Here is a 26,478-nt window from a genome sequence, read left to right as displayed (position 1 = left end):
ATGCCTCATACAAAGAGAGTAATGAGATCAGAGAAATGGATATCTGATGAAGAAGGTAAGCTGGGAGATAAGGAAAAAGAGGAGTTATGTTTAGGCAAAGATGGTGTTCAGGAGAACACAGGTAATGTCAGGATGTTGTTATGTTAGGTATAATCATTTGATTAATCATGGGCATTACTGAGACGTTGAATCATACGAGGATGAGGGTAGTTGTAACTCTTAACTGTAGTTTAAGACATTGGCATTTTTCCTACCCTTTTATAACCTTAACTATTTAATCACTGCTTTACCTGGTGAATTTGTGTAATACTTGTTTAAATTTAGCGTAACAGTTGTATATTATTTCAAACATATTGGAGTAAAAGTACTAAGCAGATCGACTTAACAACACGTTGTCACGACCCTTCTCTATTGACCAGTGGACACTTGCACAAATCGATCGATGAGCTAAGACCGTCTTAGGTCTGTGGCAAGAGTTTTGCAGTACCAATGATGGTAAAGCACTGAGAAAGCTTTGTACGTGTACGTGTACACTGGCTCTTTGTTTGTGTGTCATAGAAATAAATAATGCGGCCCACATGCTGCTAAGAATAACAAGCTGTCTAATTATGGTCGTTTTTCAGAAACAGGAAATGATGACTTTGATGACAATGATGAGAATAAGGATGAAGAAAAACACTACGAAAAGGGCAGTCCAGGCATACCCAACGATGATACAGAGTGCCGTTGTGATGCATCATGTATTATATTTGGAGACTGCTGCTATGATTTCTTTTCTCTTTGCCTGCAGCAAAATCTAACTGAATTATTGTCCAGTGTTCAGGATACAACCGGTATGAGTGAAGTCATTCAAAACATCACTAAAAGCACCAACACCGTGAAGGAGAGTGTATCGATGTACCTGTACAAGCGTTGTGAAGAAATACGTAATCACAAAGTTACCCAACATTACTGGATGGTATCACAGTGTCCAAAACTGAACTCCGAGGAAACTTTAGACAATGCAGATAATGACATTGTATCAAAATGTCATAATGCTTCACTTGATTCACTAGGAAGTGTTCCAGCATCCTTGAGACAACAACCTGATATCGTTTTTCGAAATATATTTTGTGCCCAATGCAATGGTGTAGACAAAGACAGTGTGATCATGTGGCCATCCAAAGCCAAGTGCTCTAATCGCTATAGCCGATCTGGTGTCGCATATGGTGAATTTATAAATGAATTTAGGAGCTTTGAATGCGAGGTGGCGAGTAAAGTACCAGACGGTATACAACCTCGACCATGCAAACAGGATCATTATACGTACCTTAGTTTGTGTCCAACAGATAGGGACGATGGAGCTTTTCCAAGTCTTGACAGTTTGATGTGCAGAAGTTATGTCTATCCAGTCTTCACAGATAAGGGTATCAAGGTGATAAACAGCCATTGTTCAACGTGTTCTACTAAAGAAACATCTCGGAAATTCACATGTGACCCAGAAATGCACTTTTGGTTTCACGACGTTAAAATGCCATACTGTGGCAAACATTCTTGCCAAGGTTTGTGCAACTTGGAAACCACTGGTCAAGATTGTCATTGTGATATTAGATGCTTGATATTTGGCGACTGTTGCTATGATTTCATTTCGACATGTCTGGGAAACAATTTCACTTTTATCGACTTTGCTAACAATGATACCTTAATTAATACCTTGCTATCGCAAACAGCAATGCCGACCGAACGTGATATACCGGCTCAAGAAAGAATCGATACTGAGGGATTCAAAGACGCCCCGAACGAAACATCAATGGATGTCATCAAACTCCAGGGATTGTATATTAGATACCGAAGTTGTGTTCGTGTTTCGGAAGAACAAATGATATGGGTAATTGCAAAATGTCCCCAGAATAATGAAGATCCACTTTGTGAGTCAGCTACTTCTTTCACCAGCCATTCAGTTTTCCCTCACGCCTCATATATTCATGATTTGAGTATAGTTTTCAAGAACATTTATTGTGGACGGTGTCATGGTGTTTCCAAAGAGAAGTTAATTCAGTGGAATATAACCTTTCCTGGGGAGCCGGCATCACATCTCATTAGACTGATAACACAGCTTCTATGGAAGAACAAAACAGAAAAAATGGATGGGCGTCCCTGTATGGAAGTGGACCTTGACCAACAAAGACTAGCTCACAACGGATCAAAGACTGAGTCATTATGCAGATCATACAGGTATATTGTGTTCTCAACCAAAAATTCAACACAGTACAGAAACCCACACTGTGCTCAGTTACATGTCGATGAAGATGTATCTTGTACACAACCAGATTTCAAAGCTGCAACACATCCACGTGAAATATACAGACAATCTGGAGGTTTCAGTACGTTGTTTAATTTTGATAACAAGGATGTGGAATCAGAAACAGAAACCGGAAAGACCATTTCTCCTCATGTTGAGTGTCGGTCAAATGAGGTGTTCGATTTTCATGAGAACATTTGCCGACGGATTCGTTGTCAGGAAGGAAAAGAGGCTGTCAATGGAACCTGTGTTGTCAGTGGTTTGGTGTATGCTGACAGCCAGAACCAGCTCTTCCCAAATGGCACATTACATTACACTATTAGCTTATATGTTCTCACAGAATTCCCTCTGCAAATCAACGACATAATGAATCCATTGATAATACAGTCTTTCTTTGGACAGGCAGATGATATTGAAATACTTAATGTTTCAGTACTGCCCGGATACACTTCTTCTCGCGGGATAACATGGGAATCTGGTCAGGATTTGAAACAAATGGTTAAGATTCATGTTAAAAATGTTAGATCCCTGGCAGATGACATACACTTGATGTCACAACTTGTCCAGCAGTCTGCCAGAATATCTAATGCTATGATCGTGGATATCATTCTCCAGAACTTTCATTCTAAGAGTGACCTGTTCTGTTCATACGGTACAGTTATGCATTTGACGAATGTCACCTTAGATACCTTAAACGGGACACTCTATGCTGCTGACTCGTACAAATATTACACATTAGAATCTGTTGCCTTTGTACTTGGTTTGAAAAGTGCACCTCCTGATTTACAGGAGATTTTTGTTTGTGGAATTCCTCTAAAGTGTGACCCAGTCGTTTACAATTTAACCGATTTTATACAGGAGGACGGGAATCTTAGAAACCTGTATTCAGGCGTGATTCTAGCAAATACTTCTTTCTTCATAGCAGGAGATGAAGTGCTTTCGTGTCATAACTTCACTCAGTCTGGGCCTCAGAAGTACTCACAAATATTCTTTAAATACGACCACGTACAGGACATTCTGACCTATCTCACGTCAGGTGTTTCACTGGTCAGCTTACTGATCACATTGGTCGTGTATTCACTTCTGCCCGAGCTTAGGAATCTACCAGGTCGTTTAACCATGTCTCTGTCTGCCACGCTTCTTGTTGCCCAGACTCTCCTTGTCCTTATTCATCTGCCCACGGGATGGCTGTGTCAGGCACTTGCCATCATTCTGCATTTCTCCTGGCTCTGCACCTTCATGTGGATGACAGTCCTGTCGTTAACACTGGCTCGTACATTCACAAGCAAAGGCCTTAACTCCTTGAACCAGAATATAGCCAGGACTCATGGCGTCCTCAGTCTCTGTGCCTGTGGAATCCCTTTGCTTATTGTCACTACCTCGGTTATTCTAGATTTCCTGGAGCTTCCCGATATTTACATCGGTTATGGGGCACAAGGCATCTGTTGGATCGCTAATCCCCCTGCATCTCTCCTAGTGTTTGGTGTACCTCTTGCACTGATGCTTCTTGTTAATGTTGTTGCCTTCATCGTGACGCTCTGTAATATAGAGAAGAGTCTAAAATTGTCTGAAAACATGACATCTTCAAAGAAGGACAAAGCCAAGGCATTTATCTATGGCAAGCTATTCGTCATTATGGGCGTGTCCTGGTGTACCAGTTTTGTGGCAGCATTTGCAGACGCCAGTATTCTCTGGTACATGTTCATCATCCTGAATGGTCTGCAGGGGTTCTATATCTTTGTAAGCTTCGTCTGTACGGACAGAGTTAAGAGATTACTCCGGAAGAAATTCACAGGTTCTAATGTAGAGATTAGGACGACTTCAGCTATGACCACTAGTACTGAGATAAAATCACAAAAAAGTGATAAAACCAGTATCTGAGGAGACCTAGACATGGAGATAGAATCTGACTATGTGCCTAACCTTATGAGTGATTACATGGAGACCCATCTGACTATCTGACAGACCTGATCAGTGACTGTGTGGGGCATCATCTGACTATCTGACTGACCTGATCAGTGACAACATGGAGAACCATCTGTCCATCCGACTGACCTCATTGGTGACTAAGTGGAGACCCACCTATCTGACAGATCTGATCCGTGACTACAGGGAGACCCATCTGACTATCTGACTGAACTGGTCAATGATTAAAAGGAGACTCACCTGACAATCTGACAGACCTGATCAGTGACTACAAGGAGACCCATCTGAATATCAGATCTGAGAAGTGACTAAATGGAGAAAAACCTCACCTTTCTAACTGAACTAATCTACATCCTCTGTCGAAGGTGTGTCCATGCTGATCACCAACAGTCTGTTCATCTGTTTCTGTGGTATGTAACACGAACTTTCACTCTTGCACAAACTCCACTTCTGATGTACAGAGGATGGCAGTAGCATACACACACCGCACCGTGACTATCCTTAAACACCTATGTATGGATACATTCCTCCGTATTACTCACCATGGATCCCTCTCTCCCTTTTGTGTTCCAGTTTTGATATAGAGGACAAAAAGCAACATGGATACATTCTTCCCTATGATTGTAGATAGTTCTGCGATTGTGTTATTTTAGTTAGAATTGACATTTTGTCCTAATCTGTTTGTTACTGTGCCGACTATGTAAGTGGTACTAGAACACAATGCACATGCTTGATCAGTTCCTTGTAACGTGTAACGATTGATGTCAGTTTGAAGTTTCAGTTTGTTCAAACACTAAATACCTACCTTCCAAGAAAGTTTATTGCAATCATAGAGGTGTCTAGAAGACAATCCAGTTATTTAGTATAAGCTCGATGGGTTGGAAAGCTTATATGTAGATTGCATTGGGGTCTTGCCCAACCTTTCAAGCAACAATTTTGTGCAAGCACGGGCGTTGCTTTATAATGGTACATACGCCTAGCTGCCATTTCGTCAAACGAGTAACACAGAAACCATGCATCCTGCCTGTATGGGCTCCGCTCGTTTGTCGTGGAGATACCTTGCATGTCAAAATACCATGTAAACTCTAGGATCACATAGCAGTCTAAACAAAGTGTATAAAAATGGTATTGTTCTTGTTGCTTTTAGAATATCGTGGAACAATTGTTTATTGTGTATTTAATGTATTTACCCTGTTGACAACATGATGCCTCGCATCAAATATTTCGTGCAGTCTTTCCATCGTCATGCAGGGCAATCTATTTGCACTAATGTCCTTTATATTCAATGCTCTGTTGACAGATATTACCATTTATTATTTATTGTGTAATCATCTATTATTCAGAAATGTGTAGTTATTAAATTAGTATCACAGATATTACTTGCATTTGGTATCATTAGTGAACACTTCCAGTGTATATAGAGGCCAGATTATGTGCCTTTAAAGTTAATGTACATATCTCAACAGAATTTTGCTCGTTGATCAGACTGCTGAACGTGCCCTGAATTCAAATTGTTCAAGAAGTCTAAACTATTTGCCCTATGTGTGGATAGGTAAGGTTCAGGTTCCTGAAAGTAGTTGTAATCTTTCCCGTGTCTTGACTTAAAACATTTGTTAAATTTGTACTGTCAGCTAACCTTGCAAACAATCGTCAGCGTCCACATAACCGCTTGGGGATCATACACAGTAGGGAAGGTTCACGCCAAGTAGCTATAAATGAATACTGATGTAGAGTGAGTTTAGTTTTACGCAGCACTCAACACTATTCCAGCTGCATGGTGGCGGTCTTGGGAACCGATGATATGTGTCAACCAAGTCAACGCCTGACCACCCGATCCCGTTAGTCGCCTCTTACAACAAGCATAGTCGCCTTTTATGGCAAGCATGGGTTGCTGAAGGCCTATTCTACTACGGAGTCTTCACGGATCTTTAACTGTGAAATGAAGTATTTTCATTGCTTTCTTATCGACGCATCAATAAGTGCACCGTGCTGAAATTGTACATGCCGAGGCGCAGGCTTTCTGAAAATACCAGACGGCAGATTATTGGTATGCAAGAAGCTGGTTTGTGCTGTCATTGGGTCCAGATTGAATATCAATCACTGTCATTTGTCGCCTTGTTAGGAAACGTGCGGCCACTGGTTACGTCAAGGATCGTCCACGATCAGGAAGGCCGAGAAAGACCACTTCACGTGAAGACCGTGCCCTAGTTCGCCTAGCGAGACGCAGGCCCATGACCAATGCCAAAGATCTCAAAGCACAAGAGTGGGCGTTCGTCTCTCAGCCAGCACCATCCGAAGGGGGCTCAGGTTCGTTGGACTCCGTGCACGTCGTCCAATCAGATGTCCCTTACTCACTGATAGACACAAGGCTCAATGTTTGTCGTGGTGTAATCAACGGCAAATCCACAATCTGCGGACATGGCGCAGGATCCATTGGCCCGATGAAAGCCGTTTTCTTCTTCATGTTACAGATGGCCGTTGGCGAGTCTGGGGAATGAGTAAGGAGGCTTATCAACAGCGGATGATCCATGTAGCTGAACCCTTTGGCGGTGGCTCTGTAATGGTGTGGGGGTGTATCTCCTAGGACTGTAAGCTGAATCTTATCACCATTCAAGGGACACTCAATGGTCATAGGTACCAACAGGAAGTACTGGAAACTGGTGTTGTCCCGCATTTTGATAACCAACTCCTCGCCACCCGGCCAGGGTTTATGGACAATAATGCTATGCCCAATCATTCCCGAGCTGTTATCACATACTTGCAGAACAACGCAGTTGACAAATTACCTTGGGCTGCGAGAAGCCCTGATCTCAACCCAACTGAGCATTTATGGGACCATCTGGGGCGTCAAGTTCAAGTAAGGGATCCACCTAGCCTGTTCAAAATCTACAGGAATTAGCCCAGGTTCTTCATGTGAAATGGCAGAGGATTCTAATGATGCGCATTCGGCGTTGATTTCCAGCATGAGGAGGAGGGTTGCAGCAGTTATCCATGCTTAGGATTGAACAGTGAACGTTTTATGAGAACTTTATGTACGTTGGATCTCTGACATTATCGGTGTGACCATAGTTTTGGACATGATTATTCATAACGCTTTCAGTGCACCCATATGACCGTCAATAAATTACAGCCGAAAGTTGCAGCAGTGTTGGTAGTTGATGGATTGACACTTTAACCATGCAGATGGTTGTTGTTAATGGGTGGTGTTCAATTAATCCTCATGTGTATATTTGTGAAATCGACTCGTCTCATAAGCTGAATCGTCGTGGCCTCTATATCATTTGGTCATTTATTTACCTTTGAATCATTTGCCGACTCGTCTTCCGGTATGAAATCCAAGAAATCGAACACTTTCGGCGTCTTTGCAACATTGTCAATTGAACTTATTTCATGCATAGTGGATGCTCATGCTAAGTGAGGTTATGTAGTCGTTGTGTCAAGATATCAGCTTCCGTCAAAACATACAAACTGAGATATTAACGCTGAGCACGGACAGCGCTTTCTCTCTGTGTTCATGTATGTAGCCGAAACACTGCAACAGCAGAACGAAATATCCTGAGCCGTTTGGAGCGAGGTCATTGATGTTGTAGGAGTCACAGTTACATGTCTGGAAATGGAAATGGACCCGATATGTCCCTGACATCCTAAACAATGTTATATTACATTTTCAACGACCTTCCACTGAACAGATGGTCAGTCTTCATGGAGGACAATGCGAAGCAACATCGTTGACGTGACGTTGGTCCTTGGCCTCCTTAAAGCATTTTTGGGACATTATGCGTCGCAGAATCCGCCAGACAGATATTCCACTTCAAAATCTTGATCCACTGGAAGAAATCCTTCATCCAGAATGCAACGCAATACCTATAAGTCAAACGTATCGGATTCAGTCAGTGACGAGGAGGGTCAAGGACATTATTGATGTTGGCCGACGTTAGACCTGATACATGTGTGATTTCTTGAGGATCCTATACTAGAATCCTGAAAATTACTACACGTGTTAATGTCATATAAAAGTTATATGCAGTTATGTTTGCATGGACTGAGCCATATTTCTCAGTCGGGCCTCATTCACGTTATAAACGTTTTTCAGTGTGGGACAAGACCGAGAGTCTGGAAACTCACAAGGGACACACTGCAGAGCATATGATCTTAAGGTCGATCATTTTTAGGGCTCGTTGTCTATTATCGATCAGTTATCTACTATCGATCAGTTATCTATTATCGATCAGTTATCTACTATCGATCAGTTATCTATTATCGATCAGTTATCGATAAAATATACGTAACTTTGCCCAAACATGCCAAAATGAATCAATGAAAGGGATATATTTCACGTCTGTAGTGGGTTGTGACACGTTTGTAAATTTACTATAAACAAAACAGTTCCTTGAACATAACTTAGATACAGAACATTAATTAAGCCCTAAATTTGTATATTGTGTGAGAAACTTCAAACTTGTTTGTGTCACAAAATTCAGAGTGAGATATTCCCCATAATAATTTTCATATCGATAAGCATTAATAGTTAATCGATGATGTCTTTTGATTATTGATCACTACAGCTAACCTTAATAATTTTGCATTTGTTTCAAATAGTAACTTGTAAATACTTTTTCTTATAGTTATGTTCTAAAATTTAAATATCATTATTAAAGCACGGGTTTTAAGTTATAAAAGTATTGTTCTTTTACAAGTTACATGTGAATGTAACCTATTTACTATAATGGACTTTCGTGTAAATGTGAACATAGTCTTGTCACTGTATGACTCAATCAAACTGACGTGTAGTTAAATTTTAACTCACTCACTCACTAATATGTGCACAGGGGTCACATCCACCAATGATGTAACGAATCTCGTCAGATAATAACAACAATTTATTCAAGAACACTGTCAAAACAAGTGACAATTTTAGCAAAAACATACATTACTAACACATAATTCACATTTAAATAAGTAAATATTACACAAGAAAAACAATGCTGAACCATTCAAACTTCAATCCAATATTCAAACATGAAACCAAATCACACAACAAACATTTCTGAGCCAAGTACAATGAGCCAGTGTTTATGCAATGAGTATATATCTATGTTGTTCTTTAACTATTTAGAGGCAAGGAACAGTGGGGTAGCCTTTGTCTACCACACAGAATACTGGCGTTTAATTCCCCAGTTGGGTACAGTGTGCAAAGTTTAAGGCTAGTGTCAGGTGTACCCTGAATGAAATTAAAAGCGGCATTAAAGACTAATGTTTAAGAAGCAGGAGGAATAGGAAACCCTTGCCTTCACTTGTCTCCCTGCACTCATGAAGGCCAATTTATGGTCTTGTGATGTGATATTTCATGAAAGCCATACAAGGGTGCTGTGAGCAATGAGATAATTTAAGACCTCTAATGTCTTCTTATGGAGTGCACTTCCATTCACTTTGTTTCTAACAAAACTTTTTGATTGTGCTAGAATTCATTGTGATGAAAGGAACAATATGGAACTGACAAATTTCCATGTCAACCTTGGTAAAAATGTCAAGAATCATGTTGCACATGTATTTGCTTGTTGATTTACCCTCATTTATCAAAACACTTCGGTTTTCCATTGACTTGTTCAGACAATATGACTGCATCCTGGAAAAATATCAAGGCCAGATCAATACTATGAACAACAGCGAGAAATGGGGAGAGTGAGTATGGTTTTATGTTGTTCTTTGCAACAGTTCAGCAAAATCAATCACCTGATGAAGGAGTAAGCATTAACTCCGAAACGTTGTGTTCTCATATAAGAAGTTGATATCCATAAAATCTTCATCCTTATGCATTTCACTTCTAAATGCCCTTCAAAGACACAATCAAAGTGGAGGACATCAGAAATGGGCTTCACACATAGTACCCACACAGGAATCAAACCTGGGTCTTATGCATGACAGGAAAATGTTTTCTCCACTGGACTATCCCATCTCCCTCTTCTGATGAACTAACATTCAACTAAGCAACCACAGAAAGCAGTATGAAAATTAAGTGAGGTCTTACACACCACCTGTTCCCTGAGACCTTTTCCAAACTGGAACATCTACAAATACTCGAGAAGAAATATCTGCAGATTTTCCCTAAGAATTTTCAAATTAACTTAAATCAAAATGAAGTCAATGCATATACACACTGTTTGAGCACAGTGGCTGAGTGTTCACAGAGGATCAGAAAAAAATATTTGCCTCTTACATTCTGCAATAACCGAGCAATGGGTCCACAAATCTTTCATTGATCTATGTGAGTTGTAAGCCTGTGTTCGACTACAGACAGTTACCACAGCCATAGTCTGAGAATCTAGAGGGATGTCATGATACATAAGTTTCATGAATTGATACATGAATTGATACATATCAGGATTATTGCATTATTGCATAAATTTAGTGACATTTTTTATTAATATTTCATGTTTTATAATTGTCCATGAAAAGATCACATTTTCATTCTCATATATTGAATGTTCTAATTACCCATCTTTGTGCATGATAAATAATCATTTACATCTCTCATAACATCAAAAAACATGATACCAGTGCAAAATGTAAATGATACATAAACATATTTCAAGTGATACTCTCAAAACTAAATATTGATACACTTTTGAATGTATCGATAATTGTATGATCTTAGAAAAAGTATTGATATATCATAGCATCCCCAGATTGCAGTCTATTGATACTAATGTGATTTTTATAGTCTAACTTAGACGGTCAAGGGCAGCCATATTAAGTAACAAAACAATCACCATGTAAATATAACACAAAATAAATATTTGTAAACATCAAAATAAGTACACCTGCACTTATGTATGTTCCGGTGTTCTGTTTTACAGAAACATAAGACCAAAGAAATAACTTACAAAACACACTGTTTCAGATTTCAATGAAGATTGGAAGTGGGCTAATTTTGCTAAAGACAAGGAACATTTCCAGCCATTACTTCAAAACACACATCTTTGAAAGAAGATGCTACATTTTTTCCTACAACAAATGTTTATGTAAATCCAACGAAAAATCAGTTCTGTATGTAAAAATCTTTGGAAAATGTATTCTGACACATTTGGGGGAATTCTTCAAGTAAACTACTGCATACAAACGATCAAAATCTTGGAATGATCTGACATTTTAGGACATCACAACATAAACTGATCTGTTCATGGAAGTTGACAAATTTCACTTCGCACTAAAAAACGAATTCATCAAGTCAATATTAGCATAGTAACAACAGAAATATATGCATAGACTGGGATTGTAAAATAAGTACAAGAATAAAAAGACTGGCACATTAGAAACTTGGCTAAACAAGCAATATAATCTTGCTAAAATATGCTTGATGACATTTTGAACTTTCATGATCGTTCTCATCATTACTGTTGTCCGCTTCTGTATGTGAGAAAGGGAGACAGGTCCTTCAAACTGCCATAACTAGGGTATAAATGTATGCTTTGAATTCTATTGTAGCATTAATGCTATTGTCATGAAGGCTATTAATGGATTTACTCTTCCCTTTTGAGATTTTATTCCTCTTAGCTCCTGTTTGTGGAACAAAAAAATAGAAGCAGGATGAAAAACAAGAGAACAAATATTTACTGGTTCCCAAGATAATCCTGCTGCAAAAGATGTGTCTTACAGACATATACATATTTACATGTGTAAAAGAATGAAAATCATTGAAAATTCACAGAAAACACTATTCAAGTAAACTGACGTTAAATTTCTCTTTCAGTCTCACATTGTGTTCAACAGATTCACTTCCTGCTCAAAATACCCCCATTCAGCAATATTCCAGAAATATAGCGATGGTATGTAAATGATCGAGTCTGCTAAAACCAAGAGGTCTGCTAAACCCAATGATCCACTATATCTAACAGGTCTGCTACACCCAAAAGGTCCACTATAACCAACTGGTCTGCTACAAGCAACAGGTCCCCATACACCCAAAAGGTCCACTACAACGAACTGGTCTGCTACAAGCAACAGGTCCGCTATACCTAACAGGTCCACTACACCCAACAGGCACCCAACAGGTCCACTACACCCAGCAGGTCCACTCCACCCAACAGGTCTGCAACACCCAACAAGTCTGCTACACCCAGCAATTCCACTACACCCAACAGGTCTACTTCACAAACAGGTTTGCTACACCCAACAGGTCTGCTACACCCAGCAGGTCTGCTACACCAAGCAGGTCTGTTTCACCCAACACAGGTCTGCTACACCCGGCTGGTCCACCACACCCAACAGGTTTGCTTCACCCAACATGTCCACTACACCCAAAAGGTCCACTGAGCCTAGCAGGTCCACTACACCTAACAGGTCTGCTTCACCCGACAGGTCCATTACACCCAACAGGTCTGCTACACCCAAAAGGTCTGCTACACCCAACAAGTCCACTTCAGCCAATAGGTCTACTACACCAAGCAGGACCACTCCACCTAACAGGTTCGGCTTTACCCAACAGGTCCACTACACCCAACAGGTCTGCTACACCCAACATGTCCACTACACCCAACAGGTCTGCTACACCCAACATGTCTTACTATGCTGTTTTTCACTAAAGCATGTCAGTGTTGAATATCATAGTTGAATGCCAGTGTAAAATGTCAATGATTGGTCTCAATTTGGAATATCAGTTTGAATGTCAATATCATACGGCAGTGACACAGTGTTAGTGTTCAACTTTTGAATGTCACTGTTCAAAATTAATGTTGAATTCATGTCAAAATTTCACACACAATTCTCTACCTACCACCATCTACATGAATAGTACATAGATTCCTCCACCTAGCTTGTCCAAAATAACGTTTATCCCTCTTCCTGAACACAGCATCTCCAGACAATACCATCCTTATGTTTTTGTCCTTCATCCCCAAGTCTACTGAATGGTTTAACTTTAAAACCAGTAACACACTGGTTAGGCTTGAAGATGACATGGCATTTACCTAAAGATGATATGCATTGTGGTCTATTATGAAAAATCCTACATATTGAATACTGGGACAAACAACCCCAATAATATATGAAAAGACGATTGTATCTAGTATATGAAAAATGGATCATTTGATCATCTGAATTTTTTCTGAGGAAAACATGTTGCTACTTTGAGAAAACAAGACTTGACTAAAAGCGGAATGTTTCTGAACCGGCAGATCCGCCATGGCGTTAGTCACAAGTGTTCGTTGACTGGTCGGTATCGGTACAAAGCTTGGCGCTTCCTCTCTTGCATAAACCTGACTGCCAGGATGGCCAGGAACATGGCCAGGATGACCGGGACGAGGACAGCTGCAGCTACCGTTGCTCCTATTGGACAAAACAGGCAAGGAATGGTTATCCAAAGTCACTGACTTGGTTACATGCCGTTATATATCCCAGTTGGGTAGGTCAATGCAAGCGTTTGAAATAAACGCCTGCCCAACCGCCTGGGACAGGTCATTTTCAATGCGGACTGCAAGATTCACAAATTCATCTGCTTGACCATCAGGTTAAAATTTAGAAATGTATATGAAAATATCCATAAATTTTGATTTAATAATACTAAATAAACTGGTACTTTTTTTCGGTAGGTAAGTTTGGGTCTGGGCTTGCAAGTTTTACATCTAACCAGCCCTGTTGTCTGGCTAAAATGTTTGGAAGTTTCATACCCATATATAACCCACATGCATGAACGCAGCAATACCCTACCTGACAGGTTCCTGTGTGTCGTGTGTCCGTCACCCTCACACATTGCCTTGGAATCTTCTGGTATCATATGCTGTGTGAGTTGTTCCAGTTCTGCCATGGGGCAGGGATCACTACAGCCTGAAGCATAAATGTGTTTGTTATTTAACAGCCTACTCAGAGAAAGTCCGGCGGTTAGTTCCATGAGCAAGTGTGGTACTAATGTGTCGGTGACCTTAGCACTAAGGTGACATTGTAAGTCTTTAGAATAGGCTGATGAGTGTTATATTTCAAGGATTGTTTTGTCTTATGGGGCCCAGGGTGCCACTGTACAATGTGATCCTAGAGCTAAGGTGGCAGCAACTCTTATACTATAACAAAGGCCATCAAAGGTATGTGTGTCTAAATGACTGTTTTGTCTGATGTGCCCCAGGGTGCCATTGTACAAGGTAGCATTGGGCTTCCGCAACTCTGATACTTTAGCAAAGACTAACAAGTGTCATATCTTTAGAAGTGTTTTCTCTAATGGAGCCCAAGGTGCAATTGTACAAAGCAATCTTAGGACTCAGTTTTCTGCAACTCTGATACTTTAACAAATGCTATCAAGTGTCATATCTTTAGAAGTGTTTTCTCTAATGGAGCCCAAGGTGCCATTGTACAAAGCAATCTTAGGACTCAGTTTTCTGCAACTCTGATACTTTAACAAAGGCTAAGAAGTGTCATATCTTTAGAAGTGTTTTCTCTAATGGAGCCCAAGGTGCCATTGTACAAAGCAATCTTAGGACTCAGGTTTCTGCAACTCTGATACTTTAACAAAGGCTAAGAAGTGTCATATCTTTAGAAGTGTTTTCTCTAATGGAGCCCAAGGTGCCATTGTACAAAGCAATCTTAGGACTCAGTTTTCTGCAACTCTGATACTTTAACAAAGGCTAAGAAGTGTCATATCTTTAGAAGTGTTTTCTCTATTGGAGCCCAAGGTGCCATTGTACAAAGCAATCTTAGGACTCAGGTTTCTGCAACTCTGATACTTTAACAAAGGCTAAGAAGTGTCATATCTTTAGAAGTGTTTTCTCTAATGGAGCCCAAGGTGCCATTGTACAAAGCAATCTTAGGACTCAGTTTTCTGCAACTCTGATACTTTAACAAATGCTATCAAGTGTCATATCTTTAGAAGTGTTTTCTCTAATAGAGCCCAAGGTGCCATTGTACAAAGCAATCTTAGGACTCAGTTTTCTGCAACTCTGATACTTTAACAAAGGCTAAGAAGTGTCATATCTTTAGAAGTGTTTTCTCTAATGGAGCCCAAGGTGCCATTGTACAAAGCAATCTTAGGACTCAGTTTTCTGCAACTCTGATACTTTAACAAATGCTATCAAGTGTCATATCTTTAGAAGTGTTTTCTCTATTGGAGCCCAAGGTGCAATTGTACAAAGCAATCTTAGGACTCAGTTTTCTGCAACTCTGATACTTTAACAAAGGCTAAGAAGTGTCATATCTTTAGAACTGTTTTCTCTAATGGTGCCCAAGGCAGCCCAAGTCCCCAAGCGTACAAAACGGCAGTCATAGCATCCAAAACCGGCAACCACAGCATCCCGAAAAGACATAAATATCTTCAAAGATGGCAGACAGGGAAGACGAACAGGCCAATAATGTTTTTCATTAACATGAGTCTAATATTGAAAATCTAATATCAGGATGTAGCGCATCAAAACCCTGTTATATGTAGCTTCAAACCTATGTTCATACTTTTCAGTGCCAAGCTTGTGATTCTGCATGATTACATACAGCTAAATTTGACTACGATCATCAGAGGAATGACATATATTCAGCTACTGTAAGTCCCCATGGTCCCTAGCATGGTGATCTTCCGTAAGTTGTTAATGATTTGGGGTATGTATTTTATATATTGTATTGCCTACTTTAATAAAATGTATTAGTTGCACATTAGTTTTATATTCAAAACTATAATACTCCAGTATTTTTACTATCCATCATTAACTTGTTTTACCTCTTCAGAATGCTTCCATCTTTATTGCATAAATTGTTTTCGTCACATTATGGTTGAGATATTGTCGATGTGATGTTAACCATTAACATACTCACAAATTCATTACCTGATAACTTGAGCAGATATGGTTGAGCAGTTGTGTCATTTCTATAGAACACTTTGACAACAGGGGTATCCTTGACAACATGTAGTTCCACAAAGACGCTGGATCCATATGGGACGTACAGGTTATTGAATACCTTCAGTGCACTTAGAAAGGCTTCGATTGTGGAGTCATGCTGAAGGTGAGAAAAGATGATGGCAATAGATATTATTAAACAAAAGATAGTTTTGAATCCACCCTTGAAAACTATCACCCATTACTGTACTAAAGATAATGGGTATGGGAGTCAGGTTTTGTTTTCGGTAATATTTCTTTTCCTTTAATGACTGATTTATCTATATCAAAGCACAGCAAATAAAACCTGGAGTCAAATAACAGACGATACTAGGATACAGTGTGCAAAATAGTCACTTTCCCACTAGCCCATGGTTTTACTCATCCAGTGTCAAGTAAAAATCCAGTCAGGCCAGGAAATCTCCAATGTCACTGGTTAGTGAATTTTCATGGGGTCATTTTGTAATATATCACTCTCTGTGACTAGTTAAGTCATATTATTAAATCATGCAAGATTATGGCCTCATAAAAATGTTCATCATATCATCAGCTTTATAATGAAACTTGTGTCTACAAATTTGGGGCTTGTGAGTTATGTTGTGAACTCTCATATATAGCTAGACAAATTGGTCAGCAAAGTTTGGAAACTATTTCACACACTCCTAAATAGCAACACAGGGGTAAAAACGGTAGTTTCTGTTATCTAAAAGAAGTAAGAATTGGACAGGGTGTGGAAGGTTATATATTTAATGTATATTTTGTAATGCAAAACAAAAAGAACCTTGATGGGGATAAATCCTCATAATTCTACTGCTGCACAGAAATTCGCATCACGATAAAAACAGAGATGGGCACCTAACAGGTCCCAGGTTAGGACACTTGCAGCTTGTCTTTAGCTCAGTTCCATTGCCTTTTTCAGTTACAGAACATTAAGCTTGTCTTAACACTGAGTTGAGAAAACAGTTGGAACTCACTGCTGAGAAGAGAAGAGCTTTTCTTGACAACTTATTAGTCATCTTGTCTTTCATGTTCTGTATCATTCTTCCAAGCAGTGGACCTGTGGGTACAGAAAGAGGATCTAGAATCAACAACCACAGATGTATTTATTTGCCTGTTGTTTAAGTTAACACTACACTCAACAATGTTTTAGGCATATGCCAGTGTAAATAGTCACATCTGGACCAGCCAATCCTGTGATCAACAGCATGAGCATTGTACGCAATTAGTCACCAAGACTGACTTCCCTGTCAAGTTGGTCACCCCTTTTAAAACAAAGATGAGTTGCTTAGGCTAATTATTTCTATCTCTGATCTTCAAGGGTGGTTATTATATAGGGTGAATTTTATTACACTCATTAGCAGAAAAGAGCACTACTGATCCTGGATTCTTGTACATTATCTGAGGGACAGGCTTACCTCCCCTGATACGAGCCAGGTCAGGAGTACTTGTTCTCACTTGAACTTTCAGATCTATCAGCTTCAAAATGTTCTCTGCTGTATTGTTCACCATCAGCCATGGTGGATAGGGCTTCTTGTTTATTTTCTGGACACATCAAACATCAGAGATGGGTTTTAATGATATATTCAACTGAGTGAGTGAGTGGGTGGGTGGGTGGGTGAGTGAGTGAGTGAGTGAGTGAGTGAGTGAGTGAGTGAGTGAGTGAGTGAGTGAGTGAGAGTGAGTGAGTGAGTGAGTGAGTGAGTGAGAGTGAGTGAGTGAGTGAGTGAGTGAGTGAGTGAGTGAGTGAGTGAGTGAGTGAGTGAGTGAGTGAGTGAGTGAGTGAAGGACAGTATTGGGACACATTAAACATCAGAAACGTGTTTTAATGATCAGTGTTTACGAACAGTGTTTCAAAGTAACAGGACATTTGGTCCTGTAAGTTTCAGATGTCTGAAAATTCACAGGACCCACAGAATAAAATATAATTTAACACACGTCAGATTTAACTTTTCTCATAATTGGCATTGAAATTATTAACATATAATGACAAACATTATAAACATAAATTTATAAACAGTGAATAACTGTCACATGCCACAGATAAAAACTTCAGACAAAGTCATTGTAATATATTCAGTTAAGACACTGGTGTCAGCAGGTTGGGGACTTCCATGTTTATTTCCCTTTTACAGTAAATGAAATACCTTCTCAACAGAGTACCTGTCAAACTGGCTAATTTCTATTTGTAATGAAACAATATTGCTGAATGTACCAATACCTCACACAGAAGGGGATCCATTATATGAAGAAGGCTGTCAAGTGTAGCATTGAGACCAGAATGCTGTGAGATGTAGTCTATAAGATCCTGGAAATAAATTAATTCATTGATTCATCCATTCATTGACTGATTGATTGTTGTTTAAAGCCACACTCAGCAGTATTCCAGCTATATAGGGGAGGTGTGTAAATATCAAGTCTGGACCACAGAATCCAGTGATCAACTACACGAGCACTGATCTATGCAATCCCGCTAGTCACCTCTTATGAGAAGCACAGGTTACTGAAGACCAAATTCTAAAACAGATCTTCACAGGTCCCTGGAAATAAAAAAGCTGGATGTTGTGCTTAAAAATAAAATAAGCATCGATCTACCCAGGTGGGACACACTGACCTGTGTGTAGCAAGTCAGCAGGCCTGATCATCAATCCTCATATGACAAGGATGGGTTGCTGAAAACCAATTCTAACCTGAATGTTCACGAGTGGTATGAATAAATGAGTGATGGACATGTTGCAGTCGGTCTACCTTGTGTTGGTTCTGTATCTTCAGCATGGCAGGACTCTGAAGCAGCTCTTCATAGGCTTTCTCGTATGTCGGGCAGTGCAAGTACAGCAACTGGAGACAGACATGCAGTCAGTGTAGCAAAACTGCACCACAGCTGTGATGAAGCTACGTGACAGCTACAAAATGACTATGACAGCTACAGCACCGCTGTGTTAAAGCTACAAAAGTGCAACACTACAGCTGCACAACATCTTTGATGAAGCTATATAACAGCTACAAAACAACTGTATGAGAGCTACAGCACACCTGTGTCAAAGCTACAAAAGAGCGACAGGACAGCTGCACCACAGAACAGCTGTATGTGAGCTACAACACAGCTGTGTTAAAGCAACATCCCAGCTACACCAGAGCGACAGGACAGCTACATCATACCTGTGTTAAAGCTACAATACTCATACAGCACAGCTGTGTTACAGTCATGTGACAGCTACAGGACAGCTACATCACAGATGTGTTAGAGCTACATTACACATACAGAACAGCTATGTGAGAACTGCATCGCATCTGTGTTACAGCCATGTGGCAACTAAACCACAGCTACAGGTCAGCTACACCACAGCTGTCTCAAACCTACAATTACACCTACAGAACAATTGCATGAGAGCTACATCACAGCTGTGTTGAAGCCATGTGGCAGCTACACCATAGCCACAGGTCACCTACATCACAGCTATGTCAAAGCAACATTACTCCAAAAGAACAGCTGTATGAGAGCTACATCACAGCTGTGTTGAAGCCATGTAGCACCTACACCATAGCCACAGGTCACCTACATCACAGCTATGTCAAAGCTACATTACACCTACACCACAGCTGTGTTAAACCAACATTACTCCTACAGAACAGCTGCATGAGAGCTACAGCACAGGTGTGTTACAGTCATGTGACAACTACGTAACAGCTACAGAACATCTGTCACAGCTATATATGAGAAGCAAAGAAAAGCTCTGTTAAAGCCATGTCGCAACTTTATTACAACACTTGTCACAGCCATAGTCAGTCTGGCTCAAAAGCGAGGCAGTGAACTGCAGTCTAACTTGAAAACAAAGATAAAATGCTCAATGAAATTCTGATCATAATCAAAACAGCAGACCAACTGTCAGCTTTTTTGCAGAGTTAATGTACTAAAAATAAAAAAGTTGTTTCACAGACTATCATTAAAATATTTACTCAGATCATTAATTGTTATGAGGGAGGAAAACAAAGAGAAGAGCAGCCAGGTGAAGGATGAAGATGGCACAGCATAGATAACTAAATCAATAATTTTGCCAACACATGCTTCCCATACTTATTACAGCTGCCACACCCACACCACAGCAACAGCACATCTTTTATAAGAATGAAGATTTTTATGGATATCAACTTCTTTATTATGAGAACACAACGCTTCGGAGTTAATGCTTACTCCTTCACCTGATGAAGGAGTAAGCATTAACTCCGAAGGAGTAAGCATAAACTCCGAAATGTTGTGTTGTCATAATAAAGAATTTGATATCCATAAAAATCTTCATTCTTACATATTTCACTTCTAAATGCCCTTCAAAGACATCTTTTATAGTTATATATCTCAATCTTAGCAGATCACCACCTGTGAACCAAATTTGTATTCTCTCTCGCCAGTCTGTGTCAGTCAGTTTCCAAACTTTGCTAGCCAGTCGGGTGAGCTATGCCTCAAATTCCTAGACCCCAAATAATTAACTACCCCAAAATTTGTATGCAGCAGCAAGTTTCAATTTGATGAAAACTATTATCAGGCCAAGCTCTTGCCTGATTTGAAACTGCATAATAACTTACAAAGTTGGAGAAAGTGAGATGTTTACAAAAAGTGATAGATTTACAAAATGACCCCATGAGCCAGTCTACCCAGTGATTCTGGAAATTTCCTGGCCCAAAAGTAAGTTTACTAGCCAATGGCTAGCAGGCCAGTGGCTATTTTTCAGACTGTGTCTAACAGCTGAAGCCCACTGCAAAACCTTGAACAACTGGGGCAGTCATCAAACAAAAGGGAGAAAAACTAGGTTGCATTTACTTGGATATAGACAACAAGACTTACATAGTCCTCCGATCTAGGAACTGTATGAACTGGAATTGGTTGCCATGGTAATGTACCATTCCAAGCTTGCTTGCCCTCTGCTGGATAAAGGCCAGTGAGAACACAGTAGGCACTCATCAACGTCCTGTCGATGTCTGTGCTACGGATGTGTATCTACAACAATATCATGAAAATCATGTAAATGAAACAAGGATTCGCACTTTCAAGTGACATCCTTACTGAATTGACATTATTCCTAGGTTAGCAAATACTAAATTCAATATGAACTCCCTGAGAATTATACAATTGTGAAATCTTACAATCCAACATCAATAGAGCATTGCCTACTGATGCTTCTACGGATCTAAGAATATGTAAAGTACAATAGTATTATGATGGGAGGAACAGCCAGGATGGAGACAGAAAGCCATAAGTTAATGAATCAATGACTTCGTCGGCACTTGTGCACATGCTTCTTGTGCACCTGGCTGTTCCTGTCTTTGCACTCCCCCCTCGTATCAAATAGTGAACTGTGTCAAAATTTTAATGATAGTTTGTTAAACAATTTTTTTACTTTTCGGGACATAAATTCTGAAAAAAATCGCAGAGTTGGTCTGATGTTTTGATTACGGATCAGTGTTTCATCGAGAATTGTATTTTTATTAGTTTTTGAGTTAGATTGCAAAGTCATCAGTCCACTTTTGAGCCAAATGGGCTCTAGGAAAGGATATTACCTATCTAGATCTGATGAACTAACTCACCTCTGTGTTTGTGTAGTTGGCTGTTAAGAATCCACTCCCTACATAGCGTGTTCTGATGAACTGACCAACTTCATACATCTGTTGCATGCCCACCTACAACATTAAGATGACAAACTTTGTTAATGCACAAATGTAATGCAATGACAAAGGTGGTAATTTTGTCTGCGTTAAGACAGGTAAAAAAAGTGAAAATTCAACACAGTGGGGTCCATGAGATAGGTAAATAGCTTGTGTGTCCTTCAGTTTGATATATGACATGACGACCGCCTCCGTTGTTGAATGGATACAGTTCCTCCTGGGACAGATTTCTGGGAAAATGTGGCTGATGAACACTAGGGCTCAATGACATCTTTGAAAGGCATTTGATACGTTGAGTAAATGAAGAATGCAGACTATGATTTATGGATATACAACTTCTTTTATTCAGTGAGTGCAACATTTCGACATAGATACTAGTATCAAAACATGTATCATAACAACATTAATATCTACGTCGAAACATCGCACTTACTGAATAAAAGAAGTTGTATATCCATAAATCATAGTCCTCATTCTTCACTAAGGCTGAAACAGTATACCACAGTGTATTCATACAGCAGTATCTTGTCTTGGTTCAGTCCACCGAAATTCACTTTGAAAGTACAGTACATTTGGTTTCCGTACTAAAATTACCTTTTTACTCATCTTATGCACATTACTTTCGGAATGTCATCACAAATATTCGAAGTAATTTGATTCTAGATAACATCTTCATGTGGCTCCCGGTTCTGATATTACTGCGCAGCTATTGTCAATGACTCAATTGGATGAACAAGATCGTGTATAGGCACTCTGACTGGGGTCCTAATTCCTGGAGGATAACTTCTCAGAACTTTAGCGAGTACTTACTGGTAATATAAGGGTCCTGTAAAATATTGCACATCCAGATAATTACTTCAGAGCCTGGCATAAACCAGTGATCATGTGGATAGTGGTCATGGCTTATGTTTGAAATAACAGACAAATAACTAATCTTGATGAATTATAGGTTTGCTGTTGGTTGTTTTGTGTGTCTCCCTGGTCAGGGTACTGCAGGTTTTCTGTGTGAATTCTTTGTATTTGAGTCTACTTGACACACATCCTGCATCAGAACATGTGAGAAAAGTGATTTCTTCATGTTTTGAAATTGTACTGTTATTTACACAGTTTGTCTGCCTGTATGAGTGAGTGAGTGAGTGAGTGAGTGAGTGAGTGAGTGAGTGAGTGAGTGAGTGAGTGAGTGAGTGAGTGAGTGAGTGAGTGAGTGAGTGAGTAAGTGAGTACAAGGGTGGGTGGGTGGGTGGCTGAGTGATTGAGAGCTGTAGAGCACCAGCAACAGAAGGTAGATTTCCATACCATGGGCCGTGAGGACTTATAGTTCTTTTGCTACCTACAGCTGGATTTTGACCCGTTAAGGTCCAGGGTAGAATAGGCCTTCAGCAACCCATGCTTGCCACAAGAGGCGACTAACAGGATCCAATGGTCAGGCTCACTGACTTGGTTGACACATGTCATCGGTTCCCAATTACACAGATCGATGCTCATGTTGTTGATCACTGGATTGTCTGGAGCAATAATATCAAAAAATGGTGTTTGTTGTTTGTTAAGTTAATTAGTGACAGCGAGGTAAATATCAAGTTTAGCTATCTGTCAAAGGTTCTGTTCCATGTCAGGTGTTTACTAAGAAAATTGCCCAAACCAAAACCAAAAATATTCAAATGTAATGCGTGTGTGTTATTATGCCACAAAACAATCCTGGAATACCAACTAGTGTTTAACAGAGTTATTATTTATATAAGAGAAGAGTGAACTTCAAAGTAAAATATAACATATAACACAGGCACAAATTTGTAATGAGTGAGTGAGTTTTGTTACAAGCCACTTTCAACAATATTCCAGCAATATCATGGCAGGGGACACCTGAAATGGACTTCATTCATTGAACTCATGCGTGAAAGTGACCACAGTTCTGTGTGACGAACGAAAAACTTCAAACACTGGACTACCCCACCACCCTCCAAGGAAATCTGTAAGGGATGTGCCAGTAATGAAATTAAATTAAATTGAAGCAACTACTTACAAGCTAAATGGACGCATTAAAAGTTTTGCACTCTTAGACTGACTGCCAGAATTGAAATTGTTAACATTGCACAGCCACCTCAACTGACTGTATCTGCTTGTGAATGGAATCCATAAACTTAACGTGATAATTCTTGTGTTATTTTCCAAATGGCTGTGACAATGCTAGAAGTTCTCGAATGAATACTGAAAAGGTACACAAACCTTGGACAGCTGACCCAGTCCCTGTGGCCAGGAGTCTTCCTGATATGGGTCTGTGGGGTACACATGGGTTGGACTACGGTCACCATGGCGAAACAGCTGAAACCAAGATAAAACAACAGGTGAAATCATGATGAAACAACAGGTGAGAACATGATGAAATGACAGGTGACACCATGATGAAACCACAGGTGAAACCATGATGAAACGACCTGTGGAACTGTGATGAAACAACAGTTAAGTTACATATATTGTAATATCCAGGTTATAATTTAGTGACAAGACGGAGTGAGTACAGTGTTCTGGGCAATATTCTGGCAATATTTGGACTTTGTGGCTTTCCACAAAGCCATCGCAGCACTCCCAAACTTTAACATGGCCTTGCAAGTGAGTGAGTGAATGAGAGCGTTTAGTTTATCGTCGCTTTTAGCAACATTTGTGCAATATATTCACATACATACACTTTAACTGATTACAAATAACTATCAGATTTTTACACAGGTTCAATAAACTACATCAAGACATCCCAAATACAATAAACAACAACTGCGTGTCTGCTAAAACGTTTTTATTATCTCGTTTACATAATTTGAGAGTAATCTTTACATACTTATTGACAATTTAATCCATAATACTATCTGCGACTGCGTTAGTGATCTATGGTAAAGTGTTGGCCGGCAACTTGAGATCCTGCCTCCAGAAAATAAGGGCAAGACTTCCGCCAGTATCCCCCTAAGTTTTAAGATTGAGGAAAATGTTCTTAGTGTCGTTTTTATAAGTTGGATCTGTGTTTCAGTATGTTAAGATAATATTGAAAAAAAGTATGTTAAATACTCAGCATCAATATCACACGAGGAATATACTCAAGTGATATGATTTGACTAGAATGAAGATTAAAGTGGAGATACCGGCGGAAGTCATACCAAATCCGTGTCTGTGCCATGATCAAACAGTGTCTGAAAGACGTCCGACTAACGAAACATGGTGAAGGAAAAGTATCCCACAAATACTCACAATTTGTACTAAACGTAAGGTTGTTGAATGGGATGGGCTTATGGTATCCACTATTGTCAATAAAATCAAAACTATTAAGAGTCTCATTTCTCCACATCGGTCATATTTTTGTTTATCGATGACACCGTTTGTTTAGAGTGGCCTCCCCTTGAAACTTAGTCGAGGGCCCTGTTTGGGTTGTGTGCAACACGATAAGGCTGAAACTGACTGATGTTAAAAATGTGTGTTCGATTAAAGGTATGGAAAGACAAATAAAACGAACATTGAAGGAACAGGACAAAAGGGTCAAAGCTCCCAAATTGGAAAAATCAAAAGGGCCGAGCGAAAGTTAAATGGATATGATTTCTCTACGTATATTGACTACATACACCAGGAAACAATATATGAATAAAAGACCAATCGGCTTGAACAAAACAAACCTGCTATTCATGCATTTTGACATTCCCTAAGACTGATTCATTCTTGAAGCGTACATAAAATATCTTCACAGAGAACCTATATTGACGACAGTGGAATGAATGTAAATTCTATGTACCCAAGGTTTTTTATTCATTCGCCGATGTATCGCCATTAAATTGCACCACAGTATGCTGTCCAAAATTCAGAAAGTATTGGTAACACTTTGGGAATAGTTTAGTGTTTCTGCGTTTTATTCTGAAGTGACTCAAAAATGAAAAAAAATGGTTTACGCAATAATTCGTACATATAGCACTAAGTCCTAGAGTCTATAAACAACCACACGCGATTCTGGGCTAATGAATATCCATGCAATATACTTATGCAAATAGCGTTAGGTTTGCAGTCAGGCAGTTTCAAATTTGTGGCAGCAGTTCCTAGAATCATTATAACTACACTTAGGAATATTCAGGTATCTGTCTCTTTTGAATGTCCATTTTGTTTCTTTTGGAATAGTCCACTTTGGGGGCTTAAATGCACAACAGTCATGCAAATTAGTAGTGTCATCTAATGTTATTTATCAAAAGTGCATTTGGCAAATGAATTAGAAGTAAGATACAAAGACCTCCAATCACCACCAATTTGTTGTTTTTATACACAACAACGTTTTAGAAACTGCCAAGTCTCAAGTCAAAACACTTTTTCATGAGGTTAACACAGTATCGGAATAACGTTTTTGTCACCAAAATGTATGCTGACCTATTTCGCAACAAATTTCGGATTTTATCACTATCATGTTTACATGAACATAAACGAAAATGCTTTTTCCATGATACTCATGTGGCATGAATGGAATTTCATACAACTTTGTCCCCTGTAAAAAGTCAAAATGGAATGTTCCCTACGTTATAGAATAACATGTGTTTACAAAATTAACTGCAGGGATTATATTACTTTCAGCGAGAGAGCGAGTATGATTTTACGCCGCTTTTAGGAATATCCCCACACGATCACGCTAGGGGACTCCAGAAATGGGCTCCACACATTGTACCTATGTGGGGAATGGAATCTGGGTCGTCGTCATGACGACCGAACGCTTCAATCGCAAGGCTATCGGATCCCCACAAGCAACGATGAAAC

The 26,478-nt window shown here is 39.6% G+C and overlaps 2 protein-coding genes across 2 annotated transcripts; one reads left to right on the top strand and one right to left on the bottom strand.

Annotated features, from left to right (window-relative positions):
* LOC137255417 (uncharacterized) lies at positions 1-4,162 on the top strand. Its single transcript, XM_067792860.1, has 3 exons — positions 1-121; positions 624-740; positions 2,310-4,162. The coding sequence occupies exons 1-3, from the start codon at positions 1-3 to the stop codon at positions 4,160-4,162; spliced, it is 2,091 nt and encodes a 696-aa protein (XP_067648961.1).
* A 4,909-nt stretch (positions 4,163-9,071) lies between these two features.
* Positions 9,072-25,068, bottom strand: LOC137256321 (prostatic acid phosphatase-like). Its single transcript, XM_067794082.1, has 11 exons — positions 24,943-25,068; positions 23,932-24,027; positions 21,631-21,723; positions 20,891-21,043; positions 18,799-18,888; positions 18,272-18,358; positions 17,469-17,595; positions 17,028-17,110; positions 16,003-16,174; positions 13,913-14,029; positions 9,072-13,531 (listed from the first exon to the last, which is right to left on the bottom strand). The coding sequence occupies exons 1-11, from the start codon at positions 25,027-25,029 to the stop codon at positions 13,398-13,400; spliced, it is 1,239 nt and encodes a 412-aa protein (XP_067650183.1). The 5' UTR covers positions 25,030-25,068; the 3' UTR covers positions 9,072-13,397.
* Between the last annotated feature and the right edge of the window lie 1,410 nt (positions 25,069-26,478).

Source organism: Haliotis asinina, chromosome 11 (assembly GCF_037392515.1).
Source record: "Haliotis asinina isolate JCU_RB_2024 chromosome 11, JCU_Hal_asi_v2, whole genome shotgun sequence".
NCBI classification, from domain to species: domain Eukaryota; kingdom Metazoa; phylum Mollusca; class Gastropoda; order Lepetellida; family Haliotidae; genus Haliotis; species Haliotis asinina.
This window is presented reverse-complemented; position numbering and strand designations above follow the sequence as displayed.

Bases quoted from the DNA above. Each gene is read 5' to 3' on its own strand.
- LOC137255417 (XM_067792860.1), top strand. From the start codon at position 1: ATGCCTCATACAAAGAGAGTAATGAGATCAGAGAAATGGATATCTGAT. The intron at 122-623 runs GTAATGTCAGGA...GTCGTTTTTCAG, and splicing joins TGGTGTTCAGGAGAACACAG to AAACAGGAAATGATGACTTT. The intron at 741-2,309 runs GTATTATATTTG...GTACACAACCAG, and splicing joins GTGCCGTTGTGATGCATCAT to ATTTCAAAGCTGCAACACAT.
- LOC137256321 (XM_067794082.1), bottom strand. From the start codon at position 25,029: ATGAGACTCTTAATAGTTTTGATTTTATTGACAATAGTGGATACCATA. The intron at 21,044-21,630 runs GTGAGTTAGTTC...ATATTGTTGTAG, and splicing joins CCAACTACACAAACACAGAG to ATACACATCCGTAGCACAGA. The intron at 17,596-18,271 runs GTATTGGTACAT...TGATGTGTCCAG, and splicing joins TGGATCCCCTTCTGTGTGAG to AAAATAAACAAGAAGCCCTA.